Source organism: Tauraco erythrolophus, chromosome 28 (assembly GCF_009769465.1).
Source record: "Tauraco erythrolophus isolate bTauEry1 chromosome 28, bTauEry1.pri, whole genome shotgun sequence".
NCBI classification, from domain to species: domain Eukaryota; kingdom Metazoa; phylum Chordata; class Aves; order Musophagiformes; family Musophagidae; genus Tauraco; species Tauraco erythrolophus.
The window spans coordinates 4433571-4449495 of NC_141492.1; the positions used below are offsets into that span (position 1 = coordinate 4433571).

At 69.6% G+C, this 15925-nt stretch overlaps 2 protein-coding genes across 3 annotated transcripts; one reads left to right on the top strand and one right to left on the bottom strand.

Annotated features, from left to right (window-relative positions):
- The first annotated feature begins 239 nt into the window (after window positions 1-239).
- SSBP4 (single stranded DNA binding protein 4) lies at window positions 240-10914 on the top strand. The gene is given in 19 exon segments (XM_086627935.1): window positions 240-295; window positions 1310-1382; window positions 1554-1615; window positions 2667-2751; window positions 6940-7029; window positions 7710-7793; window positions 7931-7990; window positions 8104-8173; window positions 8296-8366; window positions 8957-8989; window positions 8991-9037; window positions 9144-9189; window positions 9290-9325; window positions 9417-9471; window positions 9581-9651; window positions 9739-9817; window positions 9949-9977; window positions 10553-10654; window positions 10885-10914. Coding segments are annotated over 19 exon segments (1179 nt in total).
- Window positions 10915-12573: 1659 nt separating this feature from the next.
- ISYNA1 (inositol-3-phosphate synthase 1) lies at window positions 12574-15635 on the bottom strand. 2 transcript variants are annotated; one of them, XM_086627773.1, is made up of 10 exons: window positions 15522-15635; window positions 15274-15435; window positions 14946-15075; window positions 14679-14872; window positions 14437-14586; window positions 14131-14346; window positions 13886-14050; window positions 13684-13797; window positions 13370-13587; window positions 12574-12775 (listed from the first exon to the last, which is right to left on the bottom strand). In XM_086627773.1, exons 1-10 carry the CDS (start codon window positions 15633-15635, stop codon window positions 12574-12576), a joined length of 1665 nt encoding a protein of 554 aa, XP_086483899.1. The 2 variants fall into 2 exon arrangements, with proteins under 2 accessions (XP_086483899.1, XP_086483901.1); XM_086627775.1 differs by having other exon boundaries at window positions 14946-15071; window positions 15270-15435.
- Between the last annotated feature and the right edge of the window lie 290 nt (window positions 15636-15925).

Genomic DNA, 15925 nt, shown 5'->3' on the forward strand with positions numbered 1-15925 from the left:
CATCGCCCTTTTAAGAGCGGCCGGCGCGGGCGGGGAGGGGGGGGCGCGGCGTTGCTGGAACAGCCGCGCGGGGGGAGGCGGTGGCGGCGCGGGGACCCCCGGCCCGGCGCGGCGGTTTCAAGCTCCCCCGCGGGCGCGCGGCCGGAGCCGCCGGGGCCGGGGCCGGGGCCGGGATGGCGGCGGGGAACCGGGGCCGGGACCGGGGCCGCTGACAGCCGGTGCCGCGCCGCCGCCCCAGCATGTACGCCAAGGGCAAGGGCTCCGGCGTGCCCTCGGACGGCCAGGCCCGCGAGAAGTGAGTGCGGCGGGGGCGGGCGCGGAGCGGGGGTGCGGAAGTTTGCCGGGGCGGCCGCCGGGGAAGCGGGGACGGAGGGAAGCGGAGGTGGAAGGGGGGGGTGGGTGGGGGGGAATCGGGGGGCGGGCGGACCCCCGCGGCCCCGCCCCGCCGGGGCGCACCGGCAGCCGCCGCGGGGCAGCGGGAGCCGTCGGGGCTCAGCCGGACACCGGGGCACCGGGAGCCGCGGTGTCCCCCGGGGGCCAGCGGGAGCAGTGATGCTCCCCCCGGGCTGTAGCATCCGCTGGGGCACCGGGAACCGCGATGCGTGCTCGCCTTCCCCCCCAAACCCGGCCCGGTCCCCGCCATCCCCCGGGGCACCGGGAGCGTGACCCGGCATCCCGGGCTGCCCCCGGCCCCGCCGTTCTCCGGTGCTCGGGGCCGCCGCTGGCCCCGCCGGGGCCCCGTCCGTCCCCGGGGCACCTGCCTGAGCCGGGGGGCTGCACCCCGCGACGACCCCCCTAAGCCCGTCCGCCCCCGTGGGGTCCCCGCGGGGTCCCGTTCGCCGCTGCCGGAGGGTGACGGAGCACCGGGGACCGGGCCCCGGCCGGGGGCCACCCGCGGGGCCACTCGCCCTTCGGCCCGTCCCGCGTGAGACGTGCCCGCCGTCCGGGGGCATCCCCCCGCCGGGGCCCCGGACCGCCACCCCGGTGATGGGCCCGGTGGCCGTGGCGAGGTACCCGGTGCCACCGGTGGGACCTGGTGTCACCGCGGTGCCCGGGGGGGGGGTCCCACGCAGGGGGGTGACACCGAACCCCCGCGTTCATCCCGCGCTTACGGAACGGGGGCTCCATCCTGACCGTCCCCCCGCTGCCACTCAGGGGTCCCCCTCCGGTTCCGGGGGCTGTCGCACGGGGCTGTCGCGGGGCACTGCGGGGGCAGTGGGTCCGGGGGGCGCTGTGCCCGGCCCTGACACCCCCTCCCGGCCCTGACACCCCCTCCCCATCCCTGTCCCCCCCCTCCCCGTCCCCCCAGGCTGGCGCTGTACGTCTACGAGTACCTGCTGCACGTGGGGGCCCAGAAATCGGCCCAGACCTTCCTGTCGGAGGTAAGAGAAGGGGGGGGGCACGTACACCCCCTGCCCCCCACTCCATCCCAGGGCTTGGGGCCCTGCAGCCCCCCCCAACCCCTGGCTCCCTGAGCCCATCCCCGGGGTGTCAGGCCTGGTAGGATGATGCCGGACCTGACCACCCCCCCGCCTCCATGCCCATCTCCGCAGATCCGATGGGAGAAGAACATCACGCTGGGCGAGCCCCCCGGCTTCCTGCACTCCTGGTGGTGGTGAGTGGGGGGGGGTGCGATTGGAGGGGGGGGCCAGGAGTGGGGCTGGACTCTCCCCCACAGCGGTGGGGCTGGAATTGGGGCCGGGGGCTGCCCCCCCCACCCCCGTGCTGCTGCCACATCATCTCCAACCCCACAAATCTGCCACTCGGCTTTTCCCATCAGCGATTTTGGGGCCCCCCCCATCACCCCCCCCACTTCACATCCCTACTGTGCCCCGGCCCCCCCCCCAGGCCCCTCCAGATGGAGCCAATTTGGCACCAAGCGGGGGGTGGGGGGGGCTCAGCCCGGGGCTGGACCCCCCGCAGTGCGGGGGGGGGTGCCCAGCAGAGCACCGTGGGGGGATGGTGATGCTGAGGGGGGGGCGGGGGGGGGGTCATGCCGGGGGTCGCACCCCGACATGGCCGTGCCGGGGGGGGGCTCAGCGAGTGCAGGATGCGACCGTGCTGGTGCTGCCTCCGTTTCCTGTAGCCATTTCCAATAAACGATTAATTGGTGATTTATTGGGGGGGGCACACGCACAGCGCGGGGGGGGGGGGGCACGGCGCCTTCCAAGCCCTTAACCCTCCCGCTGCCGGCCCCCAGCCACTGCACCCCAAACCGGGGAGGGGACAGCCAGAAGCCGTGCTGGAGCGGGGGGCACACACCACCAGCCCCTCCATGCACCAGCGCCGGGGGTGGGGGGCACGGGCGACCGGAACCCCCCCCCCCCCATCCCGCCCCGGGATGCTGCAGCCTGATGTAAAGTCCCAGGAATTTCAGCTCCGGCCGTAGCAACTGTTTCCAGGGAAAACAGGCGGCAGCGGTGGAGCTGGGAGGCCCCTGCCATGAGGGGGGGGGGCGCACACAGCACCGGCCCCCCCACCCCACCGGCCATCACTGGCCCCCCCCCGCCTCCACCAGCCATCGGTGTCATGAGCGCGGCCGGGCTCAGCCAGCGGTGGGGGACGTGCCGTGGGGCACAGCGGGTGAGGGTGGGGTGGGGGGGATGGGGGCACATTCTGAGGGGGGGTCCTGACCCACTGTCCTGTCCCCCCCCCCCCGACTCCAGCGTCTTCTGGGACCTTTACTGCGCCGCTCCCGACCGCCGCGAGACCTGTGAGCACTCCAGCGAGGCCAAAGCCTTCCATGACTACGTGAGTACTGGGGGCTGGGGGGTGGGGGGGGCTTGGCACCCCCCCGCCGGTGTGACACCCCCCCCTGTGCCGAGGACCCCGGCGGTCGGGGGGTTAACGGCGGCTGTGCCAGCCCCAGCCTCGCCAGCCAGTGCAGCCTGACCTATTTTGCAGGGCAGCGGTGGGGGGGGGTAATCCCTGGGGGCCTGGCTCAGCCCCCCCCTACCAAGAGACCCCAGTGTGCCCATCCCCCTGCCTCTGACCCCACGGGGGACACAGACCCGCCCCCCCCGGACCCCATCCTGCGGTGTGGGCGAAATAACGAGGCTGTCACTTCCCAACTGGGGGGGGTGGCACATCAGTGGGGTTGGGGTCCTGAGTTCCCCCCCTTTGCCTGGTGCCCTGGGGGTCACCACGGTCCTGGGGCCCGGTGAGACTCCCCCATTTTCCCCCCTCCCTTTCCCCCCCCCTCTCTCTTTCCGCCCCCCCCACCCTGGCAGCTCCTTATCGGTGCCAGCCGCGGGCGAGTTAATCATTGGCACAGAGTCAACAGCGCAGCCCACGCGTGGGCCCGATCCTGCCAATCTGGGGGGGGCACGGAGGGGGGTGGGAAAGGAAAAATGGGTCCTGGGGTGGAAGGGACCCACTGGGGGGGACACTGTGGCCTGGGATGGGGGATAGTGCATGGTCCTGGGTGGAGGATGAGGTGGGGTCCATGGCAGTGGGGGATGCGGGATGCAGTGGGATCCACGGTGCTGAGCCGTGGGGAGTGCTGTGGGATCCGTGGTGCTGTGGGATGCGGTGGGATCTGTGGTGCTGAGCCATGGGGGATGCTGTGGGATCCATGGTGCTGTGGGATGCGGGATGCAGTGGGATCCACAGTGCTGAGCCATGAGAGATGCTCTGGGATCCACAGTGCTGTGCCGTGGGGGATGCTGTGGGATCCATGGTGCTGAGCCATGGGGGATGCAGTGGGATCCATGGTGCTGTGGGATGCAGAATTCGGTGGGATCCATGGCACTGAGCCATGGGGGATGCTGTGGGGTCCATGGTGCTGAGCCGTGGGGGATGCAGTGGGATCCGTGGTGCTGTGAGATGCAGAATTCGGTGGGATCCGTGGTACTGAGCCGTGGGGGATGCAGTGGGATCCACGGTGCTGAGCCATGGGGGATGCTGTGGGATCCATGGCACTGAGCCGTGGGGGATGCAGTGGGATCCATGGTGCTGAGCCATGGGGGATGCAGTGGGATCCATGGTGCTGAGCCGTGGGGGATGCAGTGGGATCCATGGTGCTGAGCCGTGGGGGATGCTGTGGGATCCGTGGCACTGTGCTGCGGGATCCGTGGTGCTGAGCCATGGAAAATGCTGTGAGATCCACAGTGCTGAGCCGGGGGGGGCTGCAGTGGGGGACACGACGCTGAGGGCTGCCGGGTGCTGCGGTACCCGCGGTACCGTGGGGCACAGGATGCTCTGGGTTCTGTGGTGCCAGGGGACACGCGGTGCCATGGCCTTCAGCTGCCGGGGGCTGCAGGAGGCCACGGGGCGCGTTTTGCCCCCAGCCCCCTCCCCATCCTGCCAGAGTGGCCCCCCCACCCCCTCCCTGGGTGCTCAGCACCCAACCCAGGGGTGGTGGTGACGGTGCTCACCCCCCGCGACACCCATCCCCGCGATGGGGCCAGTGGGTCCCTGTGGGTGCGTGTGGGCACACGTCTGCCCGTGCCAGCGCCGCGGGGGCTGCCGGGGCTGGGGCTGCAGCAGGGGCCCCCCCTCGCCACCCCCGGCCCCCCCGGCATGGCGCAGAGCTGATTTTCATGCTGGAATTAATGAGGCTGCCGGTGCGGTGACGCCGGGGACGCGGCGCGGGTCAGGCCGCGTTGCCATGGCAGTGGTGCCAGCAGGCAGAGCCGGGGCGCTGGGGACCACTGGTTGGGGCGCCCCCTGCCCCCCCCATTCCCCCCCACTGCACCCCGACACCGCCGCGTCCCCATCGCGGTGCTCACCGGCCGCCGTGGCCAAACTGGAACCCGTGGGGTGAAATGGGGCTCTCCGGTGTCGAGCAGGTGCCCCTCACCCTCCTGTGGGTGCTGCTCAGCTGCCCCCCACCCCGGGGTGCACCGGGACCCCCCCCCCCACCGTGAGCATCGTGGGGACGGTGATCCCACATCACCGGGACATCTGGGGTGGGGGGGTCAACCTGTGTGTGGCAGCAGCCGGCCCCGCAGCCGGGTCTGGCGTCTCCCCCCGGGGTGCAGCGGTGTGGGGACCCCCCCGCCTGCGCCCACCCCCGCCCAATGTCCTGTGTCCCCCCCCCATTTTCTCCCTCCTGACCTTGAGGCTGCAGGAGGAGCCGAAACTCCCCAACCTGTTGCCATGGCAACTCTGCTTTGCATCACTGAGTGATGGGGGGGGGGGGCACCCCCCCAATTCAATCCCTGCCATGGGGGGGGGGCATTGCCGCCTCCCTTATGGGGCTGGAGCTGGGGGGCAGCGCTGGCCCCACTCTGAGCTGGGGGTCAAGCAGCATCCCCGTGCTGTGGGGCAGGAGGGTGGGGGGGGCCCCAGGCGGGGACAGGGCCCCCCCGTCCAGGCAAAGGCTGCCCTGGCAGCAGTGGGGAGGCTCCGCGGGTGCTGGATTGGCCGTGGGGCACTGCTGCTGCCATCGCATCCTTCACCCCTCCTGGCACCCCCAGGTGATGGGGACGGACCCCCCCGGGGCAGCTGTTGGCCAGGGACCCGTCCCCTGTACCGTGCTGGGTGGGCAAGGGTGAGTGGGCACCGTGGTGGCACCGTGAGGGGCACCAGGATGGGCTCCGTGATGGCTCCGTGGTCAGCACTGTGATGACACTGTGGCTGGACCATGGTGGGGTCTGTGATGGCTCCATTATGGACACTGTGGTGGGACCATGGTGAGCTCCAGGCTGGGCACCGCGAGCCCCCCGCCACCCCCGTCACCCCAGACATCCCTGGGGTGTCCCCCCACCGCGGGGGCTCTCCACGTCCCACCCCATCCCTGGAGCTGCCATCCCCTACTGCGGCGGGGGCCGAGGAGTTAATAAGGAGGGATGCTGGGGAGTGAAGGGTGCTGGGGACAATTTTGGGGGGGGTGGGCAGCTGTGCCTGCCACCCCCATCCCCCCCAGTCCCCCCGGTGCTGGTTTTTTGGCTGCCTACGCAGGCACCCATTGTCTCGCAGCTGGTGCTGGGGGCTGGGGAGCACCTGGGGCCAAATCCTGCAGCTGGTAAAGGGGGCTGGGGGCCGGGAACCCCCCCAGACCCCCCACCCCAACGCCAGCAGGCACGGGGACCCAGCACGGCCACACCGTGGAGCCGGGACCCTCGGCTGGGTCACCTGCTGTCACCCATGTGCCTCGTGTCACCCGCGTGACCCGTGTCCATGGCATGACCCGTGTCCCTGGCGTGACCTGTGTACACAGCATGACCCGTGTGCCCGCCGCAGGAGCCCCCGCGGTCGTGCCCCCCCCAACCAGTGCCCCCATCCCCATTTCCATGCCACCAGCACCCACGGGTGCCAAAGCCTCGTCACCCATCGGTGGCTGATGCCCCCCCTCCCCCAAATACAGCCGGGCCCCCCCTGTCCCCGCGGGGCTGGCAGCAGGCTGGGGGGCCGTGGGGCGGCGCGGGGCCCCCCGGGTGGAGGGGGCAGCGCGAGGGTGTCCCCCCCCCTCCCTCTCCTCCTCCCCTACAAATTGAAACCAGTTGTGGCGGAGGGGCCGAGCCGGAAAACCGGCACATTCCTTCCCCTTAACAGCTCCCCTCGGACGGGGCCGGCAGCGGAGTGGGGCCAGGGCCCCCTGCCCGCCCCCCCGGGCCCAGCCGGCCCCCACAGGGTGCCCCCCGGCTGGCTGCAGCCCCCCCAGTTTGGCTGGGAGGGGAACGTGCCAGCTTCTCCCGCGCTGCCCTCTTGCTCACGCGTGGCGGTGGCACCGTGGGAGCTGGTGGCTGGTTGGGGCCGTGAACTGGGGACAGGGTGGCCCTCGGGGGGGGCACAGAGGGCACACACCAGTGGCACGGAGCCACGAGGGTTGGCCGGCCCTGGGTCATGTCCCCCCACTGATGTACTGGGGATGTGGGGCGGCTGCGGAGGCTGGATGTGGCATTGCCAGCTCCAGAGTGGGGTGCTGGGGGGGGGTGGTGGTGGGGGGGCACTGCCAGGGGCACCCCGCGGTGCTGAACTCTCCTTTCCCCGCAGAGCGCGGCGGCGGCGCCCAGCCCGGTGATGGGGAACCTGCCCCCTGGCGAGGGCCTGCCGGGGGGGCCCATGCCCCCCGCCTTCTTCCAGGTACCGCCTGAGCCCTCCCAGCGTGGGGCTGTGCCCCCCCCCGCGCTGCCTGGGGTGGGGGGGGGTGGGGGGCATCCTGCTGCGTGTGCTTGTCCCATCACATGTGTGTGCATGCATGTGTGAGCGTGCATGTGTGCGGGATGGCACGCGTGTGGGAGAGCGTGCTTGTGTGTGAGGGTGCACGTGTGAGCACACGTATGTGCCCGTGCGTGTGCCAGCGTGCCAAGCGCGTGAGCGTGGCATGTTTGCGCTCACAGTGCGGGGCGTGAGTGCACACGTGTGTGCTCCACGTGTGCATGACACGGGTGTGTGCACAGAGGGTTCGTGTGTGCAGACGTGTGTGCTCACACGCGTGTGCTTGAGCACACGCGTGTGAGCCCGTGTACGTGCCGGGGCCGGCGTGCACAGCTGTGCTCCCGCGCTGCGTGCAGGCGTGTGCGTGCCCTTAGCGTGTGCATCTGCAGCCGGGGGGCGTTACACAAGCCAGCCCCCCCCCCCCCTTCCCCCACCATGGCACAGCCCCCCCGCCAATCCCCCCGTCCTGCTCCCCTGCCCCAGGCTGGACCAGCCCCGTGCCCCCCCTACACCCCCATACTGGGGTGCCCCCCCCCCCCCCAGGGGGCTGCTGCCCGCCCCCCCAGGCCCCCCCTGCCCGTAACCGTCTCTTATTTCTCTTGAAGGCACCCGCGGGCTCTCAGCCATCGCCCCACGCCCAACCTCCGCCCCCCAACCCCGGTGCCCCCCTGCTGGGGCCGCACACCCAGGTAAGGGCTGGGCACAGCCGCCCCCCCACCTCCCAGCGCCCGCAGGAGTGCCCCGGCCCCCCCCACCCCCTCCCAGCCCCCTAGGGTGATGCCAACTCCCCCAGCCCCAACTCACCCCCCCCTCTGCTCTCTTGCAGCCCTTCATGTCCCCCCGCTACCCCGGCGGCCCCCGGCCCCCCCTCCGGATGCCCAACCAGGTGAGGTGGCCGCGGACGGGACCACCCCCCCTGACACTGATGTGGGTGCAGCCCCCTCTGGGTGGGGGGGTCCCGCAGCACCCTGACCCGCTGTGCCCTCCCCACCCCTGCAGCCCCCAGTGGGTGTCCCCGGCTCTCAGCCGCTGCTGCCCAACGCCATGGACCCGGCCGCACGCTCGCAGGGTGAGTCGGGGGGGGGGGGGGGGTCCCCGCCCCCCGTGTCGTGTTGTGTGTCCCCCCACACACACCTCGGGTTGGGGGGTGCTGTGGGGGTCTCACATCTCCCCCTCCCCCACTTTGCACAGGGCATCCCGGCATGGGGGGCCCGATGCAGCGCATGAACCCCCCGCGGGGCATGGCCGGGATGGCCCCCCAGGTGAGGGGGGGACGGGATACGGGGATGGGGTCAGGGATACAGGGATGGGGACAGGGATAGAGATGGGGACAGGGATACAGGGCGGGTCAGGGATACAGGGATGGGGACGGGGACATGGATGGGGACAGGGATACAGGCATGGGGACAGGGAGATATGGATGAGGATGGGGTGGGGGACAGGGGTGGGGTCAGGGACTGGGAAAGGGATGGGGCTCGATACCGGGATGTGAGTTGGAATGGGGACAGGGATACAGGCATGGGGACAGGGAGATATGGATGAGGATGGGGTGGGGGACAGGGGTGGGGTCAGGGACTGGGAAAGGGATGGGGCTCGATACCGGGATGTGAGTTGGAATGGGGACAGGAACACAGATGGGGTCAGGGATACGGGGATACAGGAATGGGGACACGGATGGGACAGGGATGGAGACAGGGACTGGAAAAGGGATGGGGCTGGATACTGGAATGTGGGTTGGAATGGGGTCAGGGATGGGGACAGGGATGGGCACAGGGATCCGGGGCTGGGGCCAGGGTTAGAGATGGGACCAGGGAGATGGGGCGGGGGTGTCCCGGCCCCCGCTGCCCCCCAGCTCTCCCCGCAGACCTACGGCAGCGGGATGCGGCCCCCCCCCCAGCTCGCTGGCCGGCCCCGCCATGCCCGCCATGAACATGTAAGGCACCTGCCACCCCCCGTGCCCCCCCACCCCGGTCCTGAGGGGTCAGGGGGGGCCCAAATCCTGGCGGGACCCCCCCACACCTCTCCCCGTTGCCTTCCAGGGGCCCTGGCGGCCGCGGGCCCTGGCCGAACCCCACCGCCAACTCTGTAAGTCAAGGGGGGGGGAAATACCTCGGGGGGGGGGGGGAGATGGCAGTGCCAGCTCCGTGCCCCCCATGCTGACCCCTCCTCTTGCCCCCCCCCCCAGATCGCCTACTCCTCCTCATCCCCTGGGAACTACGTGGTGAGTATCGGGGTGCACTGGCATGCGGGAGGGGGGGGCGCTGTGCTGCAGTGCCCCCCCCCACCTCCCTCCTCTCCTTCCCCCCCCACAGGGCCCTCCTGGGGGCGGTGGCCCCCCCGGCACCCCCATCCTGCCCAGCCCCGGAGGTGAGTGTGTGCCGGGATGGGGTGTGTGGGGGGGGGGCACTTTGAAGGGGGGAATTTGGGGTGCCACGCTCACCCCCTCCCCTGGGGGGTATGTGTGACCCCCCCCCAGACTCCACCAACTCCAGCGAGAACATGTACACCATGATGAACCCCATCGGGCCCGCGGGGAACCGACCGAACGTGAGTGACGGGGATGGGCGGGGGGGGGGACACACAGGGATGTGGGGGGGGGTCCCACATCACTCACCCCCACCTCGTCCCTTCCAGTTCCCGATGGGGCCTGGACCCGAGGGGCCCATGGGTGCCATGAGCGCGATGGAGCCGCATCACATGAACGGATCCTTAGGTGGGTACCCCCCCCTCAAAACGCCGCCCCGGCTGGGGGGGGCTTGTCCCCCTCGTGTGGCTGGGGGGGCAGCAGGGAGGGGACACCCAGAATGAGGGGGGGTCACTAAGGCACTGCTGTCACCCTTGTAGGCTCCGGGGACATGGACGGGCTGCCAAAGGTGAGTGTGGAGACCCTGGAATCCCCCCCTGCACTGGGAACCCCCCTGCCACATGCAGTGGGACGTCCTCCCCCCCCCATGCAGTGAGACTTCATGCACTGGAACCCCCCCCCCCCAGAATGTACTGGGACTCCATCTATTGCCCCCCCATGCACTGGGATCCCCCTCCACCTACTGAGACTCCATTTATTGAGACATCCCCCCCCCCCACACCATGCACTGAGACACCCCCCCCCCATGCACTGGGATCCCCCCATGCACTGGGATCCCCCCATCATGCACCGAGACCCCATGGGCTGGGACCCCCCTGCCATGTACTGGGACTCCCATTTATTGTGCCCCCCTGTGCACTGGGACCCCCCGCCATGCACTAGGGTCCCCTTCCATATACTGGGACCCCATTTATTGAGACCCCCCCTCCATGACTAGGACCACCCCCCCACACACTGGGTTCCCCCTCCCATGCACAGAGACCCCATGCACTGGTACCCCCCCGCCCCGTCACCCATACCAGTACCCCCGCATGCACCAGGACCCCCCCCCGCTAACATTTTTCTCTCCACCCCCCCCCCCAGAGCTCCCCCAGTAACCTGGGGGCCCTGAGCAACCCCCCCGGCACCCCGCGGGACGACGCTGAGCTGAGCAGCAACTTCTTAAACCCCTTCCAAAGCGACAGCGTAAGGGACCCCCGGGGTGGGGGCGGGCAGGCGGTGGCGGGGGGGGCACACCGAGACCCCCAGGGTGGATCCCCACCCTCATGCTGGGAGTCTGGGGGGGGGGGGTCACTTTTGGGGGAGCAGCCGGGAGGCAGGAGGTGGGGTTGGGGGGCGTGGGGGTGGGGGGCGGCAGCGGTGTGTGGCCCCCCCCCCAACCCCCCCCCCATAACTGGTGTCTCCCCTCTCTCTAGTACTCGCCCAGCATGACCATGAGCGTGTGAGCCCAGCGCCGAGGCCGCCCCCCCCCCCCGCCCCAAGCCGGATGCCCACCCCCCGCCACAGAAAAAATCATTAATAATAATTACCAACACCCCCCCCAACCCCTCAGCCCCCCAACACTAAACAACAACAATTAATAATAATTATAAATAAGTCACGCGACTTATTTACTGCCCATCTGCCCCCCCCTCCCTGGGGGGGGGCGGGACCCCCCCCTGGAATAGGCACCCCCCTCCCCATGGTGGGGGCAGGCACTGGGGTGGGGGTCTGGCACTGGGGGGGTGTGTGGAGGGGCTGTTGCGGGGGAAGGGGGTGTTTGTGACCCCCCCGGGGTGGTGCCAACCTCTCCTCCCCCCCAAACATGAGGAAGGGGATTTTGGGGGGGGGTTCATGGCACTGTGCCCCCCGCCCATGGCATGCTGCCCGGCTAGGGCACATGCACTGAATTGCAATTAGCTGCAATGCTAATGAGCAATGCCCCCCCCCCCCCCCCCCCCAGCACTGTCTGGGAGGGCATGACCCCCCCTCCCAGTTCTCCCAGTACCCTCCCTGCTGGGCATCCCCCCCCATTCCATGGAGGGGGGGGCCCATAGCCAACCCCCAGCCCTGCCAAAGCCCCGGGGGGGCTGTACCGCCCCCAGTGCCAGTGCAGCCCCCGCAAAAAAAACCCAGGGGCACCCCAGGCTATGCTGGAAGGAGGGGGGGGGGGGTGGGCAAGCCATACCCCCCCCATGGAGCACCCCCCCCCCCCCCCACCATGCTCTATAGGGCAGGCCCCAGTGCAGGGAGCAGCCCCCCCAGCCCTGGGGGGGTCCCCGGCCCCCGGCCCCGTCTGCGTGCTCAGCCAGCACTGTGATCCCCGGCCCCCCCCGAGCGCCAGACCGGGGCCCCCCCCCCCGCCCCCCCCCCCCCCCAGGGACCACTTGTAAAACTTTAATATGAAGGAATTTTTTTTGTGTGGGTTTTGTTTTTTTCTTTCCTGATTCTTTTTTTTTTCCTCTTTTATAACAGAAAAGACCTCAAAACCCCCCCTCCGCCCCCCCCCAAACTGCCGCCGTGCACCCAGGCCCCCTCCCCTGTACAGCCCCGGGCCGGGGGGGCCCCATGTGCCCCTCCCCAAGGTGGGGGGGGGCAGCCCCTGGTCCCCGTAGGGGTAGTGCCCGCCATAGGCGTAGTCGTTCTGTGTAGGGACCCCCCCCCCCATTTCTAGTCCCCAGAACCTTTAGAGCCCCCGTTGCTTATCAAAACAAAATGGGGACATCCCCCCCCCTTAAAAAAAAAAAACAAACAAAAAAAAACCCAAACCAACAAAAAAAAAACCACAACAAAACCACCCCCACCCCTGCATCAATAAATGTAATTTGATTTTTTTTCAGAAGGCGCCGGCGTTCGGCTCTCGCTTCGCCGGGGGGGGGCCGGGGGCCCCAGGAAGCAGATGAGACGGGGGGTGGGGGGGTCATTACGTGCTTCGGGTTTATTGGTGGGTACAAAGCTTCACAGTTTCGAGTTGGCATCGGAGCTGGGCAGCACCGAGCGCTTGGGGAGGGGGGGGGGCCACCAGGTCATGGACGCCCCCCCCCCCCCCAACCCTCTTCAGACCCCAAATCCACCCCCCACTCCCCCAAAAAAAGCTGGTATGAAATACATAAAGGCACCCGCCGTTAGTCGGCCCCGTCGACGTGGAGGGGGGGCCGGGGGGGGCCCGGGCAGGGGTGCCCGTTGAGGTGGGCGGCCGCCGGTGCCTTCTTGGGGGCGAGGGGGCAGGCGGCCCCCCCGGGGCAGGAGCGCTTGGGGCTGGGCACCGGCCGCTGCATCTTGTGCTCCAGCAGCATGTGGTTCTGGGGGGGCAGCCCCAGGCAGGCCCTGCGGGGGGAGAAAAAAGGGGGGGTGGGATCAGGGATGGGGAACACGATGGCACCGGGTACCCCGCGTGCCAGGAGCCACCCGTGATGGGGACACGGTGTGTTGGGCACCCCCCCTGGGCACCATATATGGGGACCCCACTGGTGTATGACACCCCCCCCCCGCCCCGGGCATTAGTTACTGGGGTCTGTGGGTGTTGGACACCCTGGGCATTGGGACTTGCTGGCGTCGGGCACCCCAGGGCACTGGGAACCAGGGGACCCATCCGCACTGGGACCTGCTGGTGCTGGGCATCACCAGGACCCACCAGCGCTGAGCGCCCCAGGGACGCTGGGACCGTCACCCTGGGGCATCGCGCATTGGGATGCGCCTGTGTTGGGCACCGGGACCCATGGGTGATGGGTACCCAGACCCACTGGTGGCACGGGCGCTGGGCACCAGCACCCTTCAGCGTTGGGCACCCTGGGCACCGGGACCCACTGGTGTTGGCACCCTGGGCATCCAGCACCAGGACATCTGCAAGCCTCGGGTGCCCCCGCGGGCAGCAGGATGGGTGGGAGCTGGCACCCCCGATCGCGGGGACCCGCCGGGTACCTCAGAATGTTCTCGATGCAGCTGCGCTGGCGGAAGAGCGCGTTGACAACAGGGGTGCCCTCGGGCACGAGCGGGGCCTTGCAGAGGAAGGCGACGATGGAGAGGACGCTGTGGAAGCCCTGGAACTCGGGGTCGGCCTCGGTGCAGAAGGTGACACGTTGGCACAGCTCCGTCAGGATGGCCAAGTCCAGGATGATGGGGCTGGCCAGGAGCGAGTCCTGCGGGCAGCGAGGCGGGGGGTGAGGCGCCCCTCGGGGATGTGCCACCCCTCAGGGCCGTGCCACCCCTGCCCAGGGGACGCGCCGGCCGCCCACCTCGCACGTGTTGTGGATGACGATGGTGTTGGTGCCGCCCATCATGATCTCCGACGTGTACTCGTCCAGCGCGCGTTTGCTGTCCCCCACGTAGGGCACGTACTTGATCACCACCTGCGAAGCGACGGCCCCGTCACTGCCCCGTCCCCCCCGTCGTCGTCGTGTGTGACACCCCCCACCACCCCCCCAGCCCCCAACTCACGCAGTGGTCGGGCTTGTCCTGGGGGCCGTAGAGGATGGGGTTGGCCTGGACCGTGTCGTCCACCACGTTGCTCTTGGAGATCTCCTTGGAGCGGAACTGCTGCGGGGCTGAGAGGTTCTTCCCGTCGTTGTTCCCCAGGTGGTTGTAGCTCACGATGGACTTGGTCTGGGCAGGGGGTGCGGCAGGTCACCCCCTTCCATTGGCAGGTGTCCCCCCCCACCCCGAGGCACCCTGTCCCCACGTACCTTCAGTCCGGCGCCCACCAAGAAGTCCACCAGGACTGACTTGAGCTTGGTCTGACCCGACTTGAAGTCATCACCGCAGATGAAGACGCGGCGCTGGGCGGCCAACTCCACCGCCCCCGGCACGAAGGTGTTCTGGGGGGAGCCGTTGATGTAGGCGCAGCCCTCCAGGATGCTGGCCACGGCGAAGAGCGTGGACGGGGACACCTCCAGGCCTCGCTGCGGGGACACGGGGTGGCTCAGCACCGGCAGGGTGGTGTTGTCACCACCACCCCGCCCCACTCCCGGTGCCCTCCCCTGTCCCCTGACCTCGATGGCCCGCAGCAGGTTGTCCGCGGTGTCGTTGAGCCCCGGCACGACGTCGCAGAAGCGCTCCGTGTTGGCCGTCCAGAGGACGATGACTTTGTCCACCCCGCTGGTCTCCTTGAAGTCCCGGATGTCCCTGCGGATCTGCTCCACCTGGGATGCCACCAAGGGGGACACATCAGCGTGGCGGCATCCCTCCTGTCACCTGTGTGTCCCCCCCACCACCACCAGTGCCCCACCAGGACCTGCTCAGCCATGGAGCCGCGGAGGACGTTGTCCGCCCGTTCCTCCTGGTTGGCAGCGATGAACTCGGGGATGTAGATGGAGGGTCGGGGCTTCATCTTCTCCAGGTGGGGCCAGAGCTGCTCCTGCAGCGGCCAGTCCAGCACCTCCGCCCGCCGCATGGCCTCCGCCAGGTTCAGCGAGGAGATGTCCCACCCTGGGGTATAAGGGGTGACCAACCACTCAGGGTCCCCCACCCCATCACGGGGTGCCCCCTGCACCCCACTTACCATCGAAGACGATGTCGTTGGGGTGCACCATGGGCAGTAGGTCCCGGAAAGGCACGTAGACGTCACCGGTGGGGCCGGTGCCCAGGCAGACGGTGGAGGCTTGGAGCAGGGAGCCGTAGTAGTTGGCTTTCTGGGATGGAGAACATGAGGATGAGCTGCCGGCACGGGGAGGAGGGGGGTCTCTAGCACCCCTAAACCGGGGGGCCAAGGCTGCAGACCACCTCCACAGGGGCAGGGAGGAGATCTGGGTGCAGGACCCAGGTGGAGACAGGAGCAGCTGAGCTCTGTGTCCCCGTCCCCATCCCGGCCACAGTGATGGGACACCCACCTTGCGCCCCGTCTTGGTCATCCACGACAGCCCCAGCTTGTTGGCCAGCACAGCTGCCGTCACCGTTGTCCCGTTGTTGCCCCCCCAGCCCACCAGCATCACCCCCAGACGAGGGACCTGTCGCCCTGTCCGGAAGGTGAAGCGGGTGGAGCACGGCCGCACCTGCAGGACAGAGCCAGGGGGCACGTGGGGACGAGCAGAGCCACCACCGAGCCCCCCCGCCAGCCCCGTGCCCGCCCTGCCCGTACCTTGGTGACGCCATTCTCCTTGCAGACGTGCACGGTGCTGTACGTGTACTTGGCCTCGATGAAGTCTTTGCTGTACGTGACGTCGGGGCTCTCCACAAGGAATGTCTCTGCCATTGTTCCCGGAGCTGGAATAGAAGGAAATGGGTGTCAGCCCCGCAGGCCTGGCACGCTGGGCCCCCCCTGGTCCCCCCGCCCTGCTGGGACACGGCTCCGGCAGCGCTCCCTGCCAGGCTGTGCCGCCGGTGGGGACCGTTGGCTCTCTGCCCCGAGACCCCCCAACGCGCTGGTGGCGGCTGCCACCACGGCCCCTTCCCATGCACGCCCTGGCACCGGCCGCTGTCCCCGGGACGGGAGAGGGGCAGGGGGGTGATTGTCTCCCCCTCGGGTCACCCCCTGGCCCCAGG

Excerpts from the sequence above, each read along its gene's own strand:
- ISYNA1 (XM_086627773.1), bottom strand. The coding sequence starts at position 15,635 with ATGGCAGAGACATTCCTTGTGGAGAGCCCCGACGTCACGTACAGCAAA. Across the intron at positions 15,436-15,521 it reads AGGAGAATGGCGTCACCAAG|GTGCGGCCGTGCTCCACCCG; the intron begins GTACGGGCAGGG and ends TCTGTCCTGCAG. Across the intron at positions 13,588-13,683 it reads TCATCCACAACACGTGCGAG|GACTCGCTCCTGGCCAGCCC; the intron begins GTGGGCGGCCGG and ends CGCTGCCCGCAG.